We start from the raw sequence: 27,576 nt of genomic DNA, 5'->3' as shown, positions 1-27,576 counted from the left end.
GACACCTGCTCTTCCCCTTCTGTTATCAGATATAACAGATAAGTTTGATTTTTGCAAGTGATTTTATCGTGGACAAACCGAGACAAGCCAGACCCTTTTTTACGGATAAGGGACGTAGTTTATTTGTCAGTTTTTTTTATTATACGCAGTTCTAAATAAAGGAGGTTCACAATGTCGCGCACGCAGCATGAATTGCTGCTCCGACTCGTTCTGATGATGAAACCTTTTGTTATTCAAAACAGGCAAGCATTGCTCTTATCTCATTTATGCTGCGTGCACAACATTGTGAAACTCGGCTACGTAGTTGTAGGTCATATTATATTGTTTATCAGGAACTGCGCCAGTCCTGCATAATTCAGTAAGGCGTACCGCGTCTGAAACTGACGTTTTTCCAATCCGGTTTTCAAAAACGAAAATAATCGTTTCATGGTTCCATTTCTGAGGGGTCACTACGCAGTTCTTACAAGCTGCAATTTGATTGGGCAAATGGGCGATATCCGCACCTCGACACAAAGAACGAGAAGAATAGAGGCAGAAGAACTCCTTTGTAGAACAAAGATAATAAGAGACAAAGCAGCTGCGTACTTACTCTTTCTGAGCGCAACATCCCAAAGGACCTCAGTCAGATGACGATAGCTCTCTAAAAAAAGGTTCATAGTCTCGTTGAGTACGGAAAGTTTGATAGTTGATGCATATCGAGAAAATTTAGCTAAAAATTGTCGTTTTTGCCAAAGCGGCCAATTCCATATAATGTAACTAATATGTTCCTTATTTGGAAAAACTGCATGATTCTTGTCATTTTTAAGATTTCCGTACCGCAGGTGCTTCGTAAACTTTATGACTTGTAACCAGAAGAGAAAAACAGCGACTGTACATCTTTGGTCAATGGAGAAAGTATCTGAGAAGAAAAGATTTCCCGGTACCAGTCCCTCAAAACGACAACGTTTTCTTCATATGGGGGGGGGGGGGGGGGGGGGGGCTAATTCCCCCAAAAAAATACCGGGCAAAAAAAAGCAAGGCTGGCAATCACATCCTTGAGCAACCAAACCGTCCGGAAAAAAATTCGAGCAAAATAATTAGCCACCCACTCCACAGTTACACCCTGTCAGCAATACAGTGAACCCGAACGATCAGCATTAACAGATATGATATTTTAAAAAGCATTAACGCACTGTAAGTGTACGTGTTAAAAGGTCCCATTGTTCAAAGATTTTTCATTTATTTTTTATTTAAATATGTGAAGTTTTCGTAGCCCTAGCACTCTCGTATAAACGATATATCTCCTATGATTTTCGGGAGATTTTTACGTCCAACATGCTTTAAAAAAGGAACCCTAGTATTTTCGGGAGCGGGTATACAAAGGGCATTACCTAGAAATTTCGCTTAAGGATCTTAGAATCGCTAGGAGTTTCGGATGCATCGGGATGAGAAACTAGATTTTTCGGATGGGGCTGTAATTTTGCCAAGCAAATCCGAACAGATAAAAATATCTAGGAAATAAAAACGGTATCTAAACTCATTTTAGGCCGGTTGTGAAATTTTCGTCGTTGGGTGTCCTTGTTATGTATCTAGGCGTAATGTCGCCTGAGCTCAAACTCAGGAAGCGGACTACCGTTAGCACCCACATTATAGCGGCCACACCAAGACGACAAAGGTAAGATTTGTTAAACATTAAGGGGAGGTATCTGTTAGATGAAAAAAAAAAACGCCGCGTACAACAATCTCACTCCCCGACCCCTGGAAATCCTGGCTTCACTTCTATTGAACTAAGCTAAGCGGTGCTGATGGTTGTCCTCATGCATTAGGAAACAAGTGAGTAGGAGGGGGGGCTCTTCGTCATTCTTAAAGAACAGGATTGGGTTCAGAGATAAATTGCACAGTCCCTCTCACCTTGCTTATATCACTTTTTTGGGTCAGCGGCACTTCCTTCGAGGAACGCCTTGGCAATTTCTTGCAAACTGTTTGCGTAAATTTACGCTTCACTGGTAAGCTGTCATTGACAAACAGACAAAGGTGACAGAGGTGTTAGCATCCAAGCAGTAGAAATGAAGGGCCTTGATCTTATTTTGGTCGTCTTATTAATTTCATCAGGTAAGAAACATCATTCTCTTCTGTTAATAATGTTCTTTATCAAGTAAATCTATTCCATAACTCGTGAACTAATGATAAGAGAAACTGTTTGCCTTTAATCGTCTCAGAATACGCCAACCAAGATAATATTTCGCAATCATGTGTTGATCCTATGATACAAGTTGTGCAAAGTGGTATTTTGATTAGAAAGAAGCTAATTATCTAAGCTAATTAGCCAAATCCTCAATAGCGAATGTTATGTAACACCCTCCGGCTATGAAATTACAGTCTAGTATAGTACTTATGCTTAGATAATATTTTCTCGAAATTGAGGTGCCAAATGCGCATTCATTCTGAAAGCTTACTTAATTATATGTGTTTGTTTGATTGTTCTTTACAATGATAAATAACAAGATGGCAAATATGCAATATCCCCCTTTCCTCTGTCTAATCTTACGTTTATTGACAGATCTGATTGTGAAATATTTCGAACCTATATATTATTAACTACTGTCTCCGTATTTCATTTATTTTAATAATACACAAAATCGGGCAGCTTAAAGTCACCTCATATGTGTGATTGCCAAACGTGACATGGACAAAGGAATTTAATGCTTGAAATAACATATGAAAACATCACTTCCTTTGTGTTCTTACACTCTTATGACATGGGCTTTTGTTATTAATGAGAGCTAGCAATCTGATTAATAATTTTTTTAAATTCCCACTTGGAAACTTATTTATAGAGATGAGGTGTTTATTTGCTGTGTTTATTTTAAAATCGGTTTAAATTAAAGTGCTTTTTACAACATGCAAGTAGAATTTAGCATGCAATTAGCTATGGCATATTTTTGTATTATGGCATACATTCAGGTTTTTAAAAAGTTCTTTCAGAAATTTCAGAGAAGATACTGTAATTGTTTGAATATGAGCCTTCCCTAAAAAAATACCTGACTGAAGAATGTCTTGCCTGCTGGATAACCCCCTTTGCAAGGTTCCCATATGTAGATGTAGTGCCTGTCTAAGAGGGAAGTATGGATATGAACCTTCTCAAATTATATGTGGTGAAAAAGCACTTATTTTGTCTAAAAATAGAATAGATGTGAAAAAATGTTTATCCCAGATGGTGCCTCCTCTTATTGAGCAAATAAGGAAGTTATCACAAATTATGGGATATTTGGCATCTACCATGATTCACTTATTCTAAAATCATATAATTAGGGGGGGGGATGGTACTCAGCTCATGTTTGGGTAAAGGTTTATTACCCAGTGGCGGATCTAGGATTTAAAAAAGGGGGGGGGGGTGACATTTTTGGTACAGTTTCTTTCGCAAATATTTTTCAGATCTAATGAATTATATATTTCATTTTACAAATTCTTAAAACAAATTGTCACCAATACTTTTATTTTCCCTGTTTGCGAAAATCGCGTTACTCATTAAAGTTTGGAATTACAGAGAACCAAAAGCAAATAGTAGCTCCTCCTACTTCGGACTTTACGGGTGAAACACTCAGAAAAGTGATGATAATGCCATCTGCCGTGTTTGTGCTGCCATCTACAAACCTGTCGATCAACACTACTTGGCCATCCAGAGCTAAAGAACACCTCGAAATAATGGGGGGGTGGGGGGTTACAATACAGAAACATTAAGGGCACAGCCAAGTCCCTATTGGTAATTTTCTTATAATTTTTCAAACATATTTGATGGCATGTGCACCCAGTGCTCCACTCCCCTGCTAATGCCTACATTCATAGCAACGACTGCTAAATCTGCCAGCCTCTGTTAATATCGTACTATCATCATGAACTCTACGGACACAGGAAAACCATCTCTATGCTCACCAGGGGCAACACCGCCAAGACCTTTAGTAGTTCCCTGACATTAGGGTAATGTGTCTGCCCAGCATGATCGGCAAAAGACATGTCACCCTTGTACCTTCAGGTGGCGGTTCTTGTGTTTTACTTAATTTCTGCCAGCGAAAACGCTCTCAATATATATTTAAATAGATAAAAGTCATGCGCATCTTTATCCATTAACAATTTGCAAAAAAATTGTGTTAACAATTTTCTTTTTCTTTTTTGGTCCGAAAAGGGCGGGGGGGGGGAGGTGACATGTCACCCCCGTCACCACCCCTGGATCCGCCACTGTCACCAAGGGTCTGTAAACCTGACCCTTTATACGACAAAATAAAGAGAAAGTCAGAAACCCTACCCTATCAAAAAGCCTCATCCCCCATATAGTCAATATAGCGGATTTCCCCTCCCCCCCCCCTACACACCAGATGAATTGCCACAGCATTAATAATTTCAAATTATTTGTTGACAGCATGCCATGTAAATGGAACAACACTCAAAGCAACCTTTAGCATGTCTGGCATAAGAGGGACAGTTACATTCACTCAGAGCTCTCCCAACACCTTGACTGATATCAAGCTGGCTCTGACAGGTGTAAATGAAACTCTGTCATGGCAGATTCATGATCTTCCAGTTATCTACAAGGGAAATGCTGCCACAACGTGCAACACAGTTGCATTAGGAAACTTATATGACCCAGATGGTACAGCCACAGCTCAATGCTCTGCGGCCCAAAAGAAGTCTTGTGCTGTGGGTGATCTCAGAGGGAAATTTGGGTTAATTGATGGTAATAACATGACCTCTGTGTTCCATGACTCAAATCTGCCTCTGACTGGGCGACATGGAATCTTTGGACGTACTTTGGTGTTGAAGACTTCAGATGTTTTCAAAGCTTGTGCTATTATAACCAGTGAAGTCACGCCAACTACTGCACTTGCAACATTCAAGAAACCAGTTGCTGGAACAGTGTACTTCAGACAAACTTCTGAGGTCAATGGTACCCTTGTCTATACCAATCTTTTCTTTGTTGATACCTCAACATCCCTAAAGAGTTTTTATTGGAAAATAATGGCAAATCCCATCCCAGACGACGATTCTAAGGAAAGATGTGCTAATACAGGTGAAGTGTATGACCCTAAGACCTCAGCGAACCCAGGGTGTTCTTCCTCTTCACCTGCAAGTTGTGCAATCGGAGATTTATCAGGAAAGCTCGGCTCTATAAACATCACTTCAGCAACTAGTGGTCTATCTAGCACTCAGGAAGCATTCACAGATGTGTTCCTACCCCTCACTGGCAGTGATTCTATCATTGGACATTTATTGGTGCTGTATAACCAAGCTAACGAAGCAGTGGCATGTGCAGACATATTGAAAATTCTTCCGAGAAAAGCAAAGGCAAAGTTTCAGGACAGTGCTAATGATGGGGTGTCTGGAAGTTTCATGTTCTCTCAAGTCTCACCATTTGATCCAACACATGTGGCAATCAACATCAGGAATCTGCGCAGTGAAGCTGAGGGTTATCACATTCATGAGTACCCTAATCCATCTTATAAAGGCATCACAGGGACCGAGGCATGCAGTCTGAAGAATGCTGGGGACCACCTTAACCCCTATGGAATTGTGCCAGCCAATAGTCCAGCTAATGGGACAGGTATGGATTGAGCAGTCAAGTGCCAGTTTGATTCAATGTCGAGTGCTCACTATCATTGTATTCACAATCACCACAGAGTGGTGATTTCATTTTCATCATTTAACATCTTCATAATCACCATCATCATCACCATCACCATCATCATCATCACCATTATCATCATCCTCACCACCGTCATCAACACCATTGTTGTCGTCATCATAATTGTCACTCAGTAAGACCAACATAGTCTTTGCCAGTTTTACTTTCGTAATTAGCACCACTATCAACTTCCACTTTAAGTTAATTCCCTTGAATTGCACTGCGCACCCCTTCTGCGCATAGTGGCGCGCGCTGTTTGTTCGAATTTTCCGGTATTAAGTGCGCGCGCGCCACAGTTGTACAAGAAAACACAGCAAAAGGCGCGCGTTTTTTACTTAAAATCGCTTTGACAGAAATCAAAGTCGGTTACCCCCATTTTTTATTTGCTCAAATAGCTAAATATATACGGAAAAATGATATACTGAAAGAAGAAAAAAAGTTGGGTTGTAGAAGTTTCGTTTTTTTAATCTTAAAAGCCGTAAAAATAGTTCAAAATGGCGCTTTTTTACCGTATGAATAGTGGCGAAAACAGTGTCTTTTAGTGAGATCTCTTGAAATGTGATTTGTTTTGAAAATTAGCTACTACGGGTTATTGTTTAGGAGATCGGATTTTGGCAGCTCGACAAACAGAACTTAATTTTCTAAAGACTATAGGCACTCTTTTTGAAAACTAAGAGTAGGGATTTTTCCTTGCGCGATCAGTAAAAACGCGTCAACTCTACGCCCCTCTGTTGTAAAAACGAGTTCGGTACCCCCATTTTTTTTATTACATTTTTTGAAAGCACTTAACTTCAATATTGTTTATGCCAAGTTTAAAAAAATTCTGGGTTGTAGAACTATTTCAAGGGAATTACCTTAAGCAATGCGAATTGCATTGGTTAATCTGATGCAGAATACTTCTTACTCCGTGATTTCTTCTATCAGGAACAGATGATCAGTATGAAATTGGGGATCTGTCAGGCAAGTTTGGTTCTTTCTTGAATCGAAATAACTACGTGGGTAATTACTCGGACTACAACCTTCCTTTATTCGGCCGATACAGCCCTATAGGGAGATCTGTGGTGATTCACAAGCTGATAAAAGATGGCAACAAACGCTGGGTTTGTAGCAATATCGAGCTGGATATGCCTGACACGTACAAGTTGGAGACAAACAGTAATTACACTGAACCAGAAGTCATTGGACACATCTTGATGGTATGTTTATATTTTTATGATCTGTCCTTGAAATTCTGCAACAGCTCAACTACAAATCGAGATTTCTTATTCAGCTCGGGCTCCACGCGCTGCCTTGACCCCCAAGACACAGTTTGAAGAAAGCCAATTAGCATGCGAGTTTGATTGATAAGAACTTCATAACTACTATGTTATCTTGATGTTCTGATGCCGACGGTTGGCTAATAAAGGTTGAAGTGTTGCCTTTTTTAAAAAAACAAACAATCAAGGTGGCCACGGTAGTGTGGGTCGTATTTTTACTCTTAGAGGCTACTGGAGTATGTATTAGTAAATGTCCGTATAAATAATGAGCTTTTGTTTTGACTGGCAGACACAGTATCGCAGCACACAAGCAAACGCCGCTCCTTTAGACACTGCGATTTACCTTGACCTAAAGCTTAAAGATGGTGCAAAGGTATGTAACATTTTTAACAAAGGCATTTAAAGCTCAGAGGGTTAAAACAAAATTAAGCGGCAATACACACAAAGTGCAAACAATTAAATAGAGTGTTATGTTCCGATAATTATTGGTTTCAGCTCGGGAAGCTTACCTTCTGTTGATTAAAAAGTGTGATTAGTATGTCAATTGTCTGCGGTTTCAAAGACTGGTGCATTAGGCAGTCTTTCATTGGTAAGCGAGCAAATGATTTTTTTAACTGCAAGAGACAGGGTGCGTTTTGCCCGGATTGCGTCATCTATTAAAGTTCCATTACCCTACGCCGGGTATCCTCGAGATCACTCCTCGAGAATTTTTTGTACAAGATGAGTTTTGATTTTTTTATATTTGTATCTTAAAGCCGCATTGTCACCAGTTTACTTCCGGTCAATTACGTAACAATCTCCGATGATTTTTAACGGAAACTGCGGAAAATATTTCAACATTTTAAAAGCAGTGTTTCTTTTGGAAGTTTCTTCGAGGATTTGACTGATAAGTTAGAGCGGATGTCCCGTTTTATAGCGCGGATTCTAATAGATTCTTTTGTCTTTTGACGGTTGAGGTTTCCGTAAATAAACTGATGACAATGCGGCTTTAATTTGTAGACGACCGATCATAACTGGCATGTCCATGAGAAACCTGTGGGTGACGATATGACGAAGCCTGTTGATGATGGCCGGTGCAGCAGCCTTGGACCACACTATAATCCCTACAATGTGGATGTGGAGGTAAAGCGTCGTGTTACTGAAGAGAAAAATTGTATTACCTGGGTCTGAAAGGGCAGGTCCGTAGCAGGGGGTAGGGCATCGGAGGCATGTGCCCCCCTAAAATATATATTTTTTTTAATTAAAAGGAAATGAACAAAAGGGGCATGGCTGTGCCCCTATTATTTTCTCAATGTTTCTGTATTGTGCCCCCCAATCTTTTATGGCCTGCTACGGCTGAATAGAGGAGGGTGCGGAAAAAGTATACAGTGGTACCTTTATTAAGCGACCGCCCTTGAAAGGCCAGCGGCGTAGCCAGGATTTTTAACAGGAGAGGGCCCAAAAGGGAAGTTCAAGGCATTTTTTCCTGTATTTTAGGTAATGTCTCATACATTTACTGTATTTTTGGCTGCTAAAAGGGGGGGAGGGTCCCCTAGGCCACCCCCTGGCTCGCCCCTGAATGCCCATTTTATAGAGGTAGCCATATGCAGTCAACTATCTAAAAAGTCTAAGATTTTGCGATTCTTTAATAGGAAAAGACTTTTTAGAGGTCGAGGGTAAAGCCCCTCCCTCCACTTGTGTCCACCCCTTCGACTCTGACATTTTTAAAGAAGTGTATACTCCTGGTTACTTTTTACCAGATACAAACCTTTTGTCCTATCCCTTCTCTCCTGCTAGATAATGTCACTTGTTTTCGTTAGGGTAACTACAAAGCAACGTGCTCTGGTTCAAACCCATTACGATGTGAGTTGGGCGACTTGTCTGCCAAACACGAGAGGTACAACATGGGGTCAGGACCACGATTCTACACTGACATCGACTCACCTCTGCTAGGTTTTGAAAATGGTATGATATCAGCATTGACAGAAAGAAATATCGTCGTTTTTGGAATAAACCGCTGTTTCGAGTTTCTCGTAACAATAATGTTTCTCCATCTTCTCTTACATCATGTGTTTTCTTATATAGCAGCAAAATCACTTTTTTGAGTTTAAAATGGCAGTACGGGAAAGTTTTATTTTACGATCGATTAATACCATATCGAGCCGCGTGAGTCGTTCTGACCATACGGTCTTATTGCCTCATATCTTGTGTTATGCTATGTCGTTACTACCCGTTGTACGACTCTCCTTATCACCTTATATCACGTGTTATTGTATGTCGACGGCTTTGCTCATCACCTGATATCTTGTGCAGTTGTAGGTCGGGGTTTGATAGTCCACGTTAAGGGGGGTACACTGCCTCGTCTGGGCTGTGCCGATATTGTGCCAGACAAACGTCTTTATACAGAACTTAGCCTAGAGTTCTACGAGTCATCGCCCTTCTCCACGTATGTATGCTGCTTTATTTTGTTTGTACCCCTGCCACTCCCGATAGGGCGAGGCAATACAGAAATCCCTGTTCAGAAAATACACAAAATCCTTTCCTGTTTTTGCTATAATAATACATATATTTAGGGGAAATACATCAGCAAAGGTCCATCCTAACTATCAGGGGTTGATTCAGGATATTTCAAGACAAAATGGAAAGGATGGAAAGGACCTTGCCCTAATTTCTAAACCCGCCCCAGAATATCGCCGTCAATACAAAAACTATTCGAACGACACCTCTTCCATCCGGGTTTAAGCTAGCTCTCTAAGGGAGCAATAATCAAACTTTAAGGGGGGTGGTGGGGGACGGGGGCGTTGGTCTATCCCGGTAGTGGCATACTTTCTCGAAACCTGTACCATATTCTGTATTTGATGTCCTGATCAGGAAAGACTTCACTATTCGGCTTGGAGCCGTGTTGAACGTACCAAGTTGGCGGATTACGTATGTCAGGAAGACCATGGGCAAGGCAGCCAAGTGCTCCAAGGTCGTGTTTGGGGTTGTGGGCGGTGGAGGTAAATCTATATTCTATCTGAATCGTCTTCATTTATGCGCTTACATCGGGGCTTTAATTCTGTTTATTTTGTGATAGATGATTTATTATCATTTATAACCATGAAAATTGCACGGGATAAGATGCCTTATATGCATATTCTTTTGGCCACTGTTATCATATTCTTTGTTGATGTGAGGTTAATTAAAAAATCTTTTACCTAGATGAAATAGCTCAGAAGTTAAATGACATAATAATCAAGTCCCCAGATGTGTTGGAAAATTATAAGCCATCCAACCTTTGTGGTGAGTAGATCCAATTTAAAAAAGTTGATCTAGGTTTTTTGAAAGTCCCTCATGGATTGTTTTCATTTCCCCTTGAGTAGCACCTCGTTCTAAATTGAACCCTTCGTATGTACATGTAGTAATATTTCCTGGTGATTCACCTTCCAATGTCTTCGCAGAACTCTTTGCGACGCGCGCTTGAAACCGAGGTCAGTGTTAACAAAATGGCGAAGTTTGCCGCCCCTTGGCCTCGTCTTCACCACAGGGAGCCCAAGCTCACAGTTACTGGTTTTTGGGTTTAGTGAGAAATTCTTAATAAAAACCCACGAAACTCACCGAGCGGTTTAAAGTGATGATTTTAATTACATCCGTGAAATTTTGTAAAATTCGTTCACCCCTATATACTATGTTGAGTGAGGTAGGGTTGACCGAATTTTACGAAACTTCACGGATGTAATTAAAAACATCGCTTCTAACCGCTCAGTGAGTTTCGTGTGTTTTTATTAAGAATTTCTCACAAAATCCCAAAACCACTAAATGTCAGCTTGGGCTCCCTGTGGTTTTCACACGCGCCTATGCAGACTCTCTCGTCTCCCTACTTCTCACAGGAGTGCCACTCTCGCCATACCATGGTGCTTCTCCCTATTATTGGTACAAAAAGGACACGTCATGACACCTCATGACATCTATGGCAGGGGGTACATTTGTGGATTTTTGTTGGGGGCAGGATTCCAGGAATCCTCCACGCAGTAATGATTCAAAATTTGATTTTTAATAATTTTGTCCCATTTTAGGATCACCGTCTGGATCGGCTGTGACACAAATAAACTCTACACTCATTGCGGTTACTATGGCAATAATTCTTCTATTCTGGCAATGCTGAGTGAAGTTACACATGAAGTGGGGAGTTGTAGAAAACCACCAGAATCACAGTCACCATTGCATCATCCTAGAATCTTTATCATCCGGCATCATATTCGTCTTCATCGTAGTTGATTATTACTTGTTGATAAAGTTGTTGTCGTGAATGTTTTAAATGATATGTGTATGTTAATCAGGCCCTTAGCCAGGGGGGTTTCGGAAAAATTATCCCACTCGCCCAAGACTAAAATCGTTCAAATTGGTGATAAAAGCATGAAACTTTCACAGATTACTAATGGACCCTAGGGTTTTAAAATGCGATATAGTGTCAAGCCAATTTGTGTCTTGGGAGCCATGAACTGCGCATGCCCAAAATCCAGCAACATTAAAACGAGGCTGAGCATAAAAATCCCACTAAATTGTATTTATTTACATGTTTTGTGTAGATAATGCATCAGAATGATTAAATGAGCGATTTTGATCAATTTGAACTTACTACAGAGATTCAGGGGAGCATGTTAAGGTTTTTTTGTACACTATACATACAATACTCAACCCCTTACCGAACTATATGTACATTAGATGACTAAATAGACAAGGTGTTTCCATAAAGCGGCCAATATCACCCAAAGGCTTCTTGTGTACTCATTTAATGTTCGCGCATCCTAATTTTCGCGACACTCAATTTTCGCGTCACTTTATTTTCGCGAATCTTTTAAAATCGCGAAGTTCGCGAAATTAAAGTTGCACGAAAATTAAGTGTAATAAGGTAGCTGCACTCACCCCCATCCCCCCCGAAAAAAACCCACAAGATCGAGATGTTACACGACCATGAGCTAGACAAGTCTCGACAAATCGGGCGTTTTAATAAAACGTTTTAAAGAAAAAGTCAACAACAACGCAGATTTATGTTTTTTTAGAACGATATTTCGGCAGGCCAATACCTGCCTTCTTCAGGTTATATATGAGTTACAATGGCATGTTACAGCTAGTATATGTACAAAGTTTATTGGTGATTAACTAACAATAGGTAAAAAAAAAGTAATTGAGTAAGGAGTAACTTATGGAAGATGGTGGCGGGACGATTGTGTAACGTACATTTTAAGTTGGTTGGACTGCGGTGGCGAGTGGAGAAATTCTTGGGTTTCGAGCGCCGTTTTTTACGGACAACTTGTGTTTACGGTGTGCAAATTATACAGGATTACCAGAAACATTTGTTTCCTCGCGATTGAGATTTTACTAAACACAGGAGTATTTGTTCTCGTTTCAATAGCAACCATCTTGCACTATGAATTCAAATGACGTCATTTATTGCTTATCTGTTTGTGGGTCCCCTGTGGTACGAGCATGTCACTATTCTGTACAGAGGTCATCCTTGCAAAATCAAGATGGCGGATAGTTTGAAAATCAAGAAGCAATGCAAAGAAAAATCGAGAAAAGGTAAAGATAACTTTAGGGGATCCACCGTCTTCGTTATAAACACAAGAACCTTTACAAGCAGCAAGAAGAAGATTCCAGTTTGGGATGAATCACACTGTCAACTCACTGAAAATTTTATGAGCATTCCAAAGCTAAGGCAGATGTCTTCGACCTCCTGTACAGCGTGAAATTAACAGACCAATCCTATAGTTTGTTTCCAAAGTCTGAACAAAAAACTTAGCATCTATCACTAAGGTATATTGAAGATATGGGTGGGATCTGAATTAAAGGTTACTGAATGCAAAGAGTCTAATTACTTAGTAGTTGACTTGGTTTGAGAACGCCACGGTTAAACAGCTCTCAATTTCTTGAAAGGACGGTTAAACTTATCTGAATTTCTTGAAAGGACCGAAAGATGTCGAAAAAAGGTTTAACAAAGCAGAAAAAAACCGAATTGAAAGATTCAAACTTAGCCTTATTTGGAACTGATATAGAAAAGAATGTACGTATATTCTATTCAACTAAAAGCATTTTAGAACCTTCAAAAAACACCGTTTAGAAATCTTTTGCAAACAAGTAAGCTAACGATATTTCTTGTTTGAATTTTCAGGTAAAGAAATCAGCGGCAGAGGGAGAAGTAGCCTGGAAAAATGCAGGAGAGAAAGTTGGCTTGCAAATATGGAGAATCAATAAATTTAAGGTGGGATATTAATTTTAAGCATAAAGCCTTTATCTTGGAAGTTCACACTTCTTAATCTTTAAAAGTAGAGAAGATAAAATTAAATCTTTGATTTAGTTCCTTAGGTCAAGTCAATTCATAAATGTTTTATAACTTACATAACTTTTAAAATTGATATAAATCATGTGATAAGAAGGCTAGAATTTTCAAATGCCTTATATGGTAATAATATATATTATAAAGGTCCTGCCATTTTTTATCCAATTAGAAGCCTCACATATATGCATCAACCATACAAAAACATCCCAAGATTTTCAATATTTAAAATAAATAACAGCACAGTGATGTACTTCAAATACAAGTTTGACTTATGCAGTAATGAGATAATTTGGAATCCCTATGAATGTTTTATGATTTTTTAGGTGGAAGAATGGCCCAAGGAGAAATATGGTCAGTTTTATGCTGGTGACTCATACATCATCTTGTGGACATATGAGGAAAAAGAGGATACAGAGGTACAGTATGAAAGTTATGTATCCTCTCATTTGCATTGTTTTAAGAATATATTGAAAATGCAAATGTAAATGCATAACTTTGCATATGTTTAGGGTAACTTCTAGCTGGGAAACTGATGTATGATTTTGATTTACTGAATCAATTAATTTGCAGAAGTTGTGCTATGATCTGCATTTCTGGATTGGGCGGGGATCAACCCAAGATGAGTATGGCACGGCTGCATACAAGACTGTGGAGCTTGACACTTATGTGAGTAAAACTTTGGGAATCTGTGTCTTCTCAGTAGCAAATCTTAATGTTTCAAAATGGCTGTGGCTTTAAAAAGGGGCTTGACTTGAGCAAACTATATTCTAGAAAAATCGAATGATTAACAGGTTGAAGGAATTTGCCAGAAATTTGCCAAAGAAGGTGTACTAATCACCTTATGTTGTACATCAGTATAGTTTATTTGTCATATCTTTACTTTTCTTGATAGCCTAGATATGTTCTTATATTTTGATCTTAATTCCTATATTTTCAGCTGAATGATGTACCTGTTCAACACAGAGAAATCATGAATCATGAGTCTGACATGTTTAAGACGTATTTCAAGAGCATCACTTACCTCAAGGGAGGGTAAGCTCTTTATTAACACTAAAACCTGGATTTTTATGATATTATTATTGTATGATTATTCTTATATTATATATGGTCTTTTTTACATACTTAACTAGTACTTACAGTACTTGATGTGCAAAAAACAGTTTCTACAGGTTATATTTTGTTTTTCATAACAGAGCAGAAACAGGCTTCAATCAGGTCAAACCAAAAGAGTACAAGCCACGTATATTAAAAGTGTCTGGTGATAAGGTATATGTTAGAATAATATTATATACATATCAGTAAATAGAGAATGTATGGACTGTGTTAGACAAATCAAAGGGCTCTGTGAGCCATCTTTTGAATGCAAATTTGTTTTTCTAGTTATTTTCTTGTGGGCATAAAACATACACAGGATGAATTTTGAACAAAGGATGAACACATCCAAGATGCTGGGAGTACATAATGCACTAGTCAATTGAACCCCCCACCCCCATGGCCCTGGGAAGGGTGGGGGGTTAGACTTTGACCCTGTACTAAACCAAAAAAAACGCCCCCACCCCCTTGAGACAAAACAGCAGTTTAATGCCCCTACCCCTTGGGATGCAAACTATAGGCAACTACCCGACAACAAGTCATCTGAAACAAGCTTTTTTTTATCTCTCAAAGCCAGTACACTTCAGCGAGTACATTTGTACCACTTACTATGAAGATAACCGTTACAAAAAAAGATGGAAAAATAAATAATCTTCATCTGGCATTATTTTTTTTAATATTAGTTTTTGCACATGTCGCCGTGCAGCATGCCACATGCCGATACATGGAATTGCTCACTACAGAAGAAAAAGAGTCCCAAGCCAGAAATTAACATGATATTTGTGACACCATTCACTTGTCCCAAACCCCCACGGTGGGGATAAGTCTTAGAGTCAAAAACTGTCAATTCCCCCACCCCCCTCGGGACAGATTCTCGTTAAAAAATTCCCTCCACCTTAACCCCACACTTCCCCGGGACCATGGGGATGGGGGTTTCAAATGACTAGTGCATAATAATGTCCTTTCTTTTCGATGTAATGAAACACCAAGAACAGTTTGATTATTTATTATTATCATAAAAAGTAAAAAAAAAAAAAAAAAAATTTGACATCACAATTAGGGATCGAACCTCTGGTCTCTGACATCTTAGACAAGCGACAGAACCACTATACCACCGAGGCATTGCTGAAGTAACCTCTGAGTAAAATTAGAGTAAAATTGCTTTTGCTAGCATGTCAAATTTCACCCTATTCTCTCCAGAAACAGAAGTTAAATACCCGACATAATTAATCAAGATACAGTCACATATGTATTTTAATCATGTCAACATTCTACAAATTCGCAAAATCGTTATTGATTGTATCTTGATGAATAAGCGTGTTTGAATGAGTTTTGTTTGATATTTAGCTCTTAACTTATAAAAAAAAGAATTATGGAAAAAACAACTTATGAAAGTCCATACTATTTTTCTTGACCTACAAACAGAGGCTTTCTTTTATTACCCTGCAAAGAAAGGCCCTGCTAACAGAGGCTTTTCCCTTGTGTTTCTCTGACTTTAAAAGTCACAGCTATCCGCTCTTTCAGCACAAAATCACTCTTTCAGCACAAATTCAAACAAATAACGGGAAAACCCAGAGACGCGAATCTTCAAGCTTTGCAAGCATTTACGAGTTATTGGAGGGACTGGATTACAAGAGAAAAGCAACAACCAATAGTATACCAGATTCTAGTACTTTTTAGTAAAAAGTATTTTTTATAAATTTTATTGCTAGTATGAAAACCCAAAGCCTAATGACATTTAGGCCTAGAACTATACATAACACTGTTTGCACACTTTACATAATTTGTTTACATTCGATGACATTTTATACTTGTCTTTATAATGGCTGCTGTAAGCTGGAGACGACAGAAGAATTGCAAATACAGCCTGTTTTTCTCCCTAGAACCAATATAAGTTGGAGGAGCAAAGCTGGAAGAAATACTTGCCAAGAAAAAAAAATGATGGTTATCAAGAGAAAGGCCATGCCAATGAAGATGCTGAAGACCATCTTGTTGTTCTCGATGACAATGTGCATATCCTGGACAATGGACAAGTGTTTTATATTGTATGTACATTATGGATGCTTTTTTATCACCTACTGTACCCTTAAACTTTCTTAGTAATATATATACAATATATATATAATACAGTAATATACAACTACAACTCATGATTTTAAGCAACATGTGTATGTAAGTTAGAATACTAAAAATTGCAGAAAATGTGTATTTATGTGGGAATTGGTTGATAATTTGTTTTATTTGTTGATAGATCCACGGACATAATAGCAATCATCATGCAAAATTATGGGCTAGGAAGTATACCAATTATCTTAATGATGTAAGTATAGTCTTAATAGAAGATTCATATTTCTTTGACAAAAGATTGATTAAACAACAACATAAGAAAGCAACTAAGGCTGATTTATTGAAGATTTTGGGAAGACGACATATGTACTGTATAAACATTCCTTTAAGTGATTTAAAGAAAAACCTGTAATAAAATATGGATTATAATTTTCTGTGTGTTTCAGTTTGAACGTTGTGGCAAATCAGAAGTAAAAGTGGGTAAGTAGTGATCCACCCTTTAGTGTTTGTGGTCCATCTAAGGGGAGATGGATGCTTTAAGATACTAGAGATTAGGGTAATCACAGACAACTTTTTTCCAGCCTCCAATTTCTTTATGTTTGCAGAGGGTGATGCCAAGATGTTTTAGCTCTGAAAAGATATTAAATCCTGAAGCTTTTCAAGTGATAAGTGTTTTATTTAAAAAAAAGGCTTCTATATATCCATAAAAAATAAATTACATTATTTATTCTGTTGTTGTGTAATAAGTTACCTTTTTTCTAGGATCTGTTAGCTGCAACTAAAATCAGTGTCTTCAAAGTGATAATAGATCATTATTTGTTTTCCTCTTTGTTGACAGGCAAGCTAATGTTCAAGGTTTATCCTTAACAACATTGTTTGCCCAAAACTTCCTCAAAGTTTATCATACGGTACCTGTCAACTCCCCCACATTAGACCCCCTTAGGAGCCCTTCTCAGCTCTCCCGTGTTGAGCACCAGATCTCCCACTTTCTACTGATTTTTATTTCTTCCGAAAAATTATTTAATAGAAAATCGACATTTTCCTTTTTTTCTATTAAAATAAATGAAACAACTGTTCCCTTGCAGAGGGCAATTTATCTAACACCCTCATGAGATCTATAAGTGGATTTGTGCACAAGAGCTTTCTGTACGGCAAACACCTTCAAGGGCATGCCCACCCCTCCCCAAAAATAAATATACCCACCCCTCCCCCCAAAAAATATCAAGCCTTGAGATTTTCAGGGGTTGACAGGTATAGTTTATGGTCCAGTTAGTTTATACAGTAAATAGTCATGCTCTTTGGAGAATGCCTCTATTGGTTAAACACATCTAAGGGTTTGTATTTAGTATCTTTCAAAGCTATAATTATCAACAGTGACCACAGGCTTACCAACCTCTCAGTCAGTCTCCAGTCAATCCCAGAATCCCTCAACTGCTCAAATGTTAGAAATACCGCTTATTCTGAATAAATACACATCACAAAGCAATGAGAGTTTATTGTGACCTTTATTTTAGGATATAAGACAATTAAAGGAGGTGATCAATTGTAAAAATATTTGAGCAAGTTACTGGGATTGACTTGAGACTGACTGAGAGGTTGTTAAGCCTATGAAGTGACATGCCAAAGTTGAAGAAATCGGAGGTGGTGTAAAAAAGCTTTGGCAAAAATGTTTGCTGTGGCACAAATTAGTGACGGTGATCTACTGTATCTTGTAGTAAAGTTTTTATTATTTCTTAACTTGCAAATTTTTTTATTTCACCTTTTACTTTGATTATTTTCTCAGTAACCTATGAGAAAACAGAAGTCAAAGAGCTGTTTGAATCGTGCTACCAAAGAGTGCTGGAGTTGCAGTCCAAGGAAGACGAAGACGAAGATGAAGACGAAGACGAAGATGAGGTAACATACATAGTGAAACCATTAAATAAGATGATTAAGATTTTAGCCCTACAGTATTTAAATTACTGTAGGACACATACTCTGTCCTAAACAGTAATAGATGACTTGCACAATGACATGACTTTTTGAGTGGCAAATTCAAGCCAAAATAAACACAAATAAAATTACTGTGCCTGTCGCACTAGAGAAAAAGCTCTTTAAGAAAAAAACATTTCAACAGTCCCTTACATAAGTTGTAATAAATCCATTTGAAACAAAAAAAAACTAAATGAATAGTTAATGTCATTATTATGCTGTACTCAGCATTGATGGCTAATTGTTGATGTTTTTACCCAAGGATGAGATTGATGCAGGTCTAGAAGAGCACGAGGATAAGCTTGTCAAGTAAGGGAATCTGCTAAAGGAACCAAAAATTTATGAGATATTTTGTTAGATCTATGAGCAGCCCACTGCCCAAAATTGTGTATCAAGATAATTTGGTATATTAATGATGTGATTCAAATTACTCATTATTCTGTTTAATTTTGTTTATGGTTTTCTTTATTATGTTCAGAGTGTACACTAAAAAGGACAACTTGAATAGGGATAAGGTGGTCTCAGAGCCAGTTGAAGAAATCAAGAAAAGCAACATAACAAGTTGTGATGGTAAATATTAATATTATTTATAATTCCTGTTGGTAATTATAAATGTAACACCCTTTTCTGACAATATTCTTCAATATTCTGAGTGTTGTATTAGTTTGGACATTGTTCCACCAATTCAGTGAAAGGTTCTAAGGAAAGAGTCTTTATTTAACGGGGGGAGGGCTGCTATGTTTAGGGGGAGGGTTGCAATTTTTTGAGTGTCGATTTGGGGGAGGGCCTCAAATTTTCATACAGGTTTTAGGGGAGATATTGAACAGATATTCTGGTCAATTTCCGTGCCTCTTAAAAGTCTGGAATTTCAAAATTTTTCTTGTGAGAACCCCAGACCCCCCACGATAAATAGATAAATTAATGTGATGCACTTCTGCTCGCACTTTCATGACTTACGTTTAACTGGTGTTGAAAACAATTATCCCCTAAAGTTTTGAATTATTGCGAATTTCAATTCATGTCAAAGTCCCGCCCTACTAACTTTTCAGATTGGTGGTATGAAAAGATATGAAAATAAGATTTCAGTTGGGAAGGAGAAAATATTTCATATATATTTTAAAATGCAAAATTTCCATGGTGGAGCATGTACCTAGACCCTCCCCCCTTACAAAATTATTTACACCCAGAAAAATTGGCTTGAAACAACACTTCTCCTGGCTTTGTGGTGTTTAAGGTCGGCTCCGCCGCCCCTTTATGGCCATGTATAAGTCTATCCCCCCGCTTCTCCCCCCAAAACACATCCATTTGGGGTGCCGAGGGAGGGGCGGTGCCTGTCTTTCCACAATTTGAATTTGAAACAGCGACATTCAGGCCATGTTTTGGTTAACAAATACATATAAAGCATATATTTTTCTTCTTGGCAGAGTGCCCAATCCCCTTTCTTTGTTCGTATTGCACAGATTGCTTGTTATTACAATTGTGGATTTACTTCATTTGTGGGCAACTTCTAATTACAATTGTGGGTGTTTATTACCATTGTGGGCAACTTCTAATTACAATTGTGGGTGTTTATTACATTTGTGGGCCCTGACTCATAGGGTTATTTAATTTTCTGGTGCTCCTAGAAGAATGTGCTGTACATAGAGCATCTCACAACTATATATAATAGTATAATTTCAATAAACTAATCAAAGTTTTGTTTTTAGCTTTTTTTAATTCTGGGGGAGGGCCTTAATTTTTGGTTGCGTTTTTGAGAAAGGGTCACCATTTTTGTGCATTTTAGATTGGGGGAGGGTGTAACTTTTTGAACCAGGAAAAAAATTCAACTAATCAGCCTTCCCCCACCCCCGATAAATTATGACCTTTCCCTAAAATTGACTTTTGTTTAAGTGTTTTTCTTGGACAAGAGGGTTCTAAAATGAGGTTTGTTTTAGTGTTTATTTTGAACAAGAAGAATGCTTGCTACGTGCTGGTTGGGAAAAAAGCATCTGCAGAAGAGAAGCAAAATGGTATTCCATATGCACAGGTAGACAAGTCTATTTATCTACTGTATTGAATATTGTAATTGCACTCCCAATGTCCCAATGAGGCATATAATATTACTTTCTATTTGATTTTTCATTATCACGACATGAAATGTGTATGCAATATACTAGCACAAAACAAACAATGCGCGTTTGCAGGGTCTGGCAGATAACCCAAGTTTGAAGTAAATTCTAGATGGCTTTTAAGATATCAACCTACGCGGCGCTTTGCTAGTGAGTTGTAATTATTATCAAGTTTAATCTGTGAAAAGAACTAAAAATTCGGTCGACAAGTTTTATTTGTACAGCCTGGAATATAAAAATCACACTTTTGGAAGTATCCCATCCAAAATATGACGGATGTTTAACTAAACATTATAAATAGCCGACGCGCTTTACAAATTGGAAGCAGAATTAGAAGCAAGTAAAGACATTCCGGCAGTGGCGCTCACGAAGTTCGAGGAAACCCTCTAGATTATGCCGATTTCATCGACAAATTCAAGATCCATATTCACGACAAGCCTCATCTCAGCAACAAATTGAGGATGATACAACTTAGAATGCACTTAGGCGGAGAGAAGCGTGGCTGTTTAGGATCAAATGGTGTTATGTACGCAAGAGCGCTCAAAACATTGAAAGATCGATTTGGTCAAGCGAGCACTCCCGCGCGCACTCATTAACAATATAGCGAAAGGCGATAGAATCGGAAAGAACGACAGGAAAAAGTTTTCGGTCGATATCATTAGTTGCCTAGCGACCATGAAACGGATTGGTTACCTCGCGGATATCAGCGCAAACGTGAACCTCAGAAGAATAGTCATGCGTCTACCGGACCACCTCATAGAGCGATGGCGAAGCGTGTTCTCCGACTTTAAAGAGAAGAATGTCACGCCAAGTATATAACATATAAGTGATTTTATAAGAAAGCGCGTAAAAGCGGAGTTCGACCCCGACTTTGGAGACCAACGGCCAAAGCATGACTGAACCCTAAGAAAGAAAAGGCGTCTTGCAGTGGGACAAGCAAGAACGGCGAATTGTTTGTCTGTAACGCCGAAAACCACAGGACTCCCGACTGCCCTAAGATAGCTGCCACCACAGTCAACGAGAGGCTGACCATGCTCAAGAATGCCCGCTGCTGTTTTTCATGTTTAAATCGAGGTCACCCACAAAGAGAATGCAGGTCAATACAGAAATACGAGAAAGGCCCATACTTTCATCATCCTCTACTCCACGATCAGAGCTTGCCCGCGTCAGCAAATGCAGTGGCGCCAGTTCCACCCCAAGCCGACAGTCTCCCTAACCCTCAAGCAACCAACAATCACGCTGAGGAGAAAACACGTCAAGGGACACCGTTCCAACCAGTCGCCAAAAAGACGAAGCTCGTATGGTACGCCATTGGCTCAGAGAAAAAGCGAAGAGAGTCTCAGATCTGCTCCGTCAGCTTCATACAGCCAGTCAACCTCACGAAGTCCTACGAGTTCGAGACACTCGAAATACGAGCAAATTCCTGTCCAAAGCAGCCAATGTCGATTGAAGACAGGCAAGCTCTTAAGCTAATGGAGAGTTCCTGTGGAAAAGAAGACAACCGCTACGTCGTATGGTTACCGTGGAAACAAGATAAAACCCTTCTCCCTGACAACCGTCCACTCGCAGAACAGAGATTAAGGTGCCTAGAGAAATGTCTTCTGAAAAACCAAGACAAGGCAGATATGTATCAAAAGGTGATCCTTCAATACCGAGAAAACGTCTGGGCAAGAGAGCTTACACAAGAGGAACTTGAGAGGCCCGTCAAACCAGTCCACTATCTCCCACATTTTGGTATATATCGACAGGACAAAGTCATTACCCCCCTTGAGAATAGTCTTCAATCCCGCTAGTGTCTACCAGGGTGTGTCTCTGAACTCCGTCCTTTTCAAGGGCCCAGGGCTTATCGGTGATCTGCTCGGCGTCCTGTTGCGCTTCCGAAAAAAATTCATCGCTTGTATCGGGGTATTTGAAAGATGTTTCTACAGATCTGCCCCCCAGAGGATGACAAGCAAGTCCATCGCTTACTCTGGAGGGACCTCGACACCTCAAGACCACCAGCAGTATACGCCCTACAGAGAGTCAACTTTGGCGACAAACCATCCCCAAACATGGCCAGCTATATGATGTTAAAGATAGCCGATGAAAACGGGGAAGAGAGCCCGCGAGCAGCTATCCTACTCAAGCGAGACAGGTACATGGACGACTTGATATTCTGTTCCACTGCAAACGAAGCCATGAAGACCGTCCAAGAGGCCAACAGTGTGCTAGCGAAAGGAAGTTTCAAGATAAAACAGTGGATATGCTCAGAAGACACAGCAGTGCACACCCAGCCATCGCCCTCGGGAAACAATTCCGAACGCGCGTCAGGGACCCCCACAGTCAATCTTGATGGCAAAGAAGGCACAAAGACACTCGAAGTAGGATGGAATCCGCAGACAAACACAATAAGCTTCCACTCGAGGGATTTGAAGTTACAAGTCATCAAGAAGAGATCCGTCCTATCAAGCATCTCCCGACTGTATGACCCTATAGGCCTAGCGTCAGCCGTCACTATCAAAGCAAGAATAGCGCTACAAGAGGTTTGGAGGGCAGAACAGTTTGATTGGGACGATCCCCTTCCAAAAGAAACAAGTGCCATGTGGCTTTCTCTACTGAAAGAGATCGAAAGTCCAAATCCCGAGATGTCTCAAGCCCCATAACGCAGGAGACCGAACAGAGGTACACGTATTCACCTACGCAAGCTATAAGGCATATGGCGCCGTTGCCTACCTTGTCTGGCCAACTCCGCAAAGCCCTGGCAGCAAAAGCCAGAGTAGCACCACTGCGCCAATTAACAATCCCGAGACTAAAACTGATGGCAGCTCTCGTAGCCTTCAGACTAGCGAAAACCACAGTCCCAGAGCTCAAAACAAAGCCGGAGAACATCGTCTTGTGGTCGGACTGCGCGATAGTCCTGTCCTGGTTACGGTCCCAATCCTCAACATTTAAGCCATTCGTTGGCGTTCGCGTCGCCGAGATCCAGTCAGAGTGGGAGCCAAGTCACTGGAGACATGTTCCAACACATCAAAACTCAGCTGACGACCTAAGCAGAGGCATCACCGTGGAAGAGATAACCACAGGAAGATGGATGAACGGTCCAGCCTTCTTCAAGAAATCAAAAGCTGACTGGCCTGTCGAGGCAGTCATATTTCAAGGAGAAGTTCCAGAAAAGAATAAAGAGAAACCAGTAAGTGCCATCGCCGTCACCGTCCAGGGGGGACTCTTACTGGATCCGCAATCTCAATCCAGATGGAATCGCCTTGTAAGAATCACCGAATATTGTATGCGATTTGTAAGCAACCTGAAATCCAGTGTGAAGAACCCGCAGAAGAAAACTAGCCATCTACAACCTGCGGAAATCGAAGCCGCTGAAGAGTATTGGCTGCGAACCTTGAAGATAGAGGATTAGCCTAACTGTCGCCATTCATAGAGGAGGATGGTTTGATGAGGGTAGGTAGCCGCCTAACCAGGACCAGCCTCCCGTATGACCAAGTATATCCAGTACTCCTCCCAGCGAAAGATCACATCTCGTTGCTGATCATTAGAGAAATGCACGGAATGACGAATCATACAGGACGTGAAAGAACCCTGTCTGAATCGCCTGCGAAGTTCTGGATTCTACGAGGGAGAAATCTTGCAAAGAAGATCATAAGAGAATGCGTGACTTGTAGAAAACAAAAGCAACCGCCACACAATACACTGATGGCTGATCTTCCGACGGAAAGATTGCAGTTCGTCTCACCGCCCCATAAATTGGGTTCCTGAAACATGCGATATAGTTACCCTCTGATAAAGTAGCAGATAAAATTAGCAGAGGTCGGGAGGACCCGATAAGTCGCTATCTGCCGGTAAGATGGCGGATGAGCTGTTGCCATGGTTATTGGAAGAACACAGGGCTCCAAAGCCTGGAATTAAAACTCAAAACTCGGACAATTGGGGTTTTAGAGATATAAAAACGTCAAAGTCGTAAAATTAGATATTAAACCTTCTAACATTTATCTAGTCATTTAAGTCCTAGTGTTTCGCTCAAAGATAATTATTAGCGCTTATAACATATTGGTTGCAAATGAAGAGTTGGGAAGCCTGTGGTGATTCAAATGCAAGCCCTAATCAATAACAAGACATTAAGGTAATTCCCTTGAAATAGTTCTACAACCCAGAATTTTTTAAAACTTGGCATAAACAATATTGAAGTTAAGGGCTTTGAAAAAATGTAATAAAAAATGGGGGTACCGACCTCCTTTCCACAACAGTGGGGCGTAGAGTTGACGCGTTTTTACTGATCGCGCAAGGAAAAATCCCAACTCTTAGTTTTCAAAAAGAGTGCCTATAGTCTTTAGAAAATTAAGTTCTGTTTGTCGAGCTGCCAAGATCCGATCTCCTAAACAATAACACGTAGTAGCTAATGTTCAAAACAAATCACATTTTAAGAGATCGCACAAAAAGACATTGTTTTCGCCGGTAAAAAGCGCCATTTTGAAGTATTTTTACGGCTTTTAAGAGAAATAACAAAACTTCTACAACCCAACTTTTTTTCTTCTTTCAGTATATCATTATTCCGTATATATTTAACTATTTGAGCAAATAAAAAATAGGGGTAACCGACTTCGTTTTTCTGTCAAAGCGATTTTAAGTAAAAAACGCGCGCCTTTTGCTGTGTTTTCTTGTACAACTGTGGCGCGCGCGCGCACTTAATACCGGAAAATTCGAACAAACAGCGCGCGCTACTATGCGCAGAAGGGATGCGCAGTGCAATTCAAGGGAATTACCTTAAGCGTCTCCCACTGTGTAAAACCTAAGCTCTAAATTTCAAGTTGGCGTTAATGGGAGACTGAAATTACATGCAACTCGAACGAGCGCGATTTAAACGAGTTGAAAACAAATTTGGGACTGAATGGAGGCGATTGCAGACAACATAGATATGTTATATTATGAAGATTCTCCGGTTAAATAAAACGAAAATTAAGGTACAATTGGGCTCTATTTGCTAATTTAACTGGGTCTACTGTGTACAATTTACTCGTCAAACCAGTTTTCTTATCTACCTTATCTACCGATAGCTATCGGAGCGATAACTTTGCTTTCAGGAACCAGTTTTTGACGGTTGGATAGCTATCCACCGCTAAGCAAATTTAACCTACGGATAAGTCCTATTGGCAGATAAAGTTATCTGACTTTTCAGGAACCGGCCCCTGGTCAAGATGTGACAAACTAGCTGCATAGGTCCACTTGCCCTTGTTTTCGAAGTTTGAGTAAAAAAATTTTGGCGCGAAACTTTCCTTCGCAACGCAACTTTGATTTAGAATATCTCGAAAACGAAAAGCTTGAAGTCGCTAAAATATTCAGGGCTTTATATTCACCTTATAGGCAATCGACTGTTAAAATCCAAAGGCAAGTTGACTATACTTTCGTACTGCCTCAAGTCAACTCAACTACAAAAACATTCATTTCATCCCTTTAAATCTCTTTAAAGAAATAATCAACGTTTTCTAGTGAATTCAAGTAAATATTTATCTTTTTTATTTTTCAGAATTATCTGAAAGATAAACCAAACTCTTACAAAGAAATTATTGTGGCAAAAGAAGGAGCCAATGCCTACAACGAAGCCATCAAAGACCTACCTGTAAGTGTAGATAAAGGCGATAGATAAAGTAATGATGGTGAGGATTCCTTGACTTTACCCTGGTTCCAGAGCCTCGAACGTCTCTCTATTTAGTGGCCCGCTGGCCACTAAAAAAAGATAGGCTTGAGGCTCTGGAACCAGGGTACCGTGACTTATGATATGAGTGGTATTTGTGATAGATGATGGTGATGGTTATGATAATAGTGGTGGTGTTTATTATGATGGTAGTCACACAGTCTCATCTGCATGCAGATCTCATCTCCTTTTGTTCGAAAGAGAAGGGCATTAATGAGGGTTTGTCATCAAAATCAAATAGGGCTCCTGTATCTAGATTTTCAATATATTTTGGTTTCGGATTTCCTAACACCTGGAAACACTCTTGGTATTCGAATCAGCTGTCGCCAGTTCGCAGCTTTTTCGAATTGAACCTTGGAACCCCTGGTACCCAGGGTCACCCTTGGCAATGATGATGGTGATAACTGTGTTGATTATGATGACGATGATGATTGTGGTGATAATGATGATGTTGATGATGGTGATGATAATGATGATGATGGTTATAATGATGGTAATGGTGTTGGCAATGGTGGTGATGATGGTGATGATGATGGCAATGGTGTTGGTGATGGTGATGATAATAATAATGATGATGGTGATGATGGTGATGATGATGGCAATGGTGTTGGTGATGGTGATGATAATAATGATGATGGTGATGATGGTGATGATGATGGCAATGGTGTTAGTGATGGTGATGACGGCTTAAGTAGTTATAATATTTTTTCTTTTTTCTAGGAGTGACACTGTCATTAAAGGGACACGATAATTCAATTTGCAGTCACTAACATTGCATGTTATCATGCCAGTGTTGCTAAATAATTTCTAAAGCATCATCTAATTTAGGTTACAACTCGCATGGTAAAGTACTAGCTACACTAAACTAGCTACTAGTTTTATTTATCGATTGTAGATCAGGTTGTCTTCCTTTGCTTCTTTGCGTCCGGAAAACAATCAATGTTTACGTTTCAAAATGGGTAGGTAGTGAAAAAAAATAGAATATTAAACACTCAAGAAATTCTCAAATAGGTTTCAAACAAGAATGCCGAACATGACTGGTAGTCCAAATCGATTCTGACAAATGTTTAAGTAAGTTTTTTATCTTCTATTCTAAAGTACACGCTTCTGCTAATAAAATTTTATTTTGCACATAAATCTTGCGTTGTTCAGTTATAGTAATAAGTCCAGTCTTTTTCAAAGAAAAATAGGTCTTCCCGCCCAACATGCTAAAAGTCTTTTTAGACTTTCAATAAGGTTCTAGGGCAGCCTAGTCCCAGGCCTTCTTCCTGTGCTCGGAGATGAACCGTGAGGTAGCCTGGGGTCTTGACGTCACAACTCTCACCATCCACAGGAAACCCAGCCACAGGAAACCCGATAAGAAACCCTGGGACTATGTTTGTTCTGGGGAATATCTCGAATTTAGCGACATAGAGATTATAAGAGGTTCCTAGCAGGGGTAGGGCACT

The 27,576-nt window shown here is 39.5% G+C and overlaps 2 protein-coding genes across 2 annotated transcripts; both read left to right on the top strand.

Annotated features, from left to right (window-relative positions):
• The first annotated feature begins 1,940 nt into the window (after nt 1-1,940).
• On the top strand, nt 1,941-11,498 carry LOC116604439. The gene is made up of 10 exons (XM_048729350.1): nt 1,941-2,091; nt 4,397-5,575; nt 6,581-6,852; nt 7,202-7,285; nt 7,912-8,034; nt 8,712-8,856; nt 9,205-9,337; nt 9,763-9,890; nt 10,093-10,173; nt 10,947-11,498. The coding sequence occupies exons 1-10, from the start codon at nt 2,046-2,048 to the stop codon at nt 11,033-11,035; spliced, it is 2,280 nt and encodes a 759-aa protein (XP_048585307.1). The 5' UTR covers nt 1,941-2,045; the 3' UTR covers nt 11,036-11,498.
• A 1,216-nt stretch (nt 11,499-12,714) lies between these two features.
• On the top strand, nt 12,715-27,265 carry LOC5521381 (gelsolin-like protein 2). Its single transcript, XM_032366594.2, has 15 exons — nt 12,715-12,934; nt 13,043-13,132; nt 13,534-13,626; nt 13,781-13,876; nt 14,148-14,242; nt 14,404-14,476; nt 16,186-16,347; nt 16,554-16,622; nt 16,816-16,849; nt 18,153-18,265; nt 18,603-18,649; nt 18,819-18,910; nt 20,275-20,366; nt 25,961-26,053; nt 26,849-27,265. The coding sequence occupies exons 1-15, from the start codon at nt 12,848-12,850 to the stop codon at nt 26,852-26,854; spliced, it is 1,242 nt and encodes a 413-aa protein (XP_032222485.2). The 5' UTR covers nt 12,715-12,847; the 3' UTR covers nt 26,855-27,265.
• The last annotated feature ends 311 nt before the right edge of the window (nt 27,266-27,576 follow it).

Source organism: Nematostella vectensis, chromosome 6 (genome assembly GCF_932526225.1).
Source record: "Nematostella vectensis chromosome 6, jaNemVect1.1, whole genome shotgun sequence".
In the NCBI taxonomy this organism is placed as follows: Eukaryota; Metazoa; Cnidaria; class Anthozoa; order Actiniaria; family Edwardsiidae; genus Nematostella; species Nematostella vectensis.
Note: the sequence above shows the minus strand (reverse complement) of the source record. Positions and strands in the feature narration are given on the sequence as shown.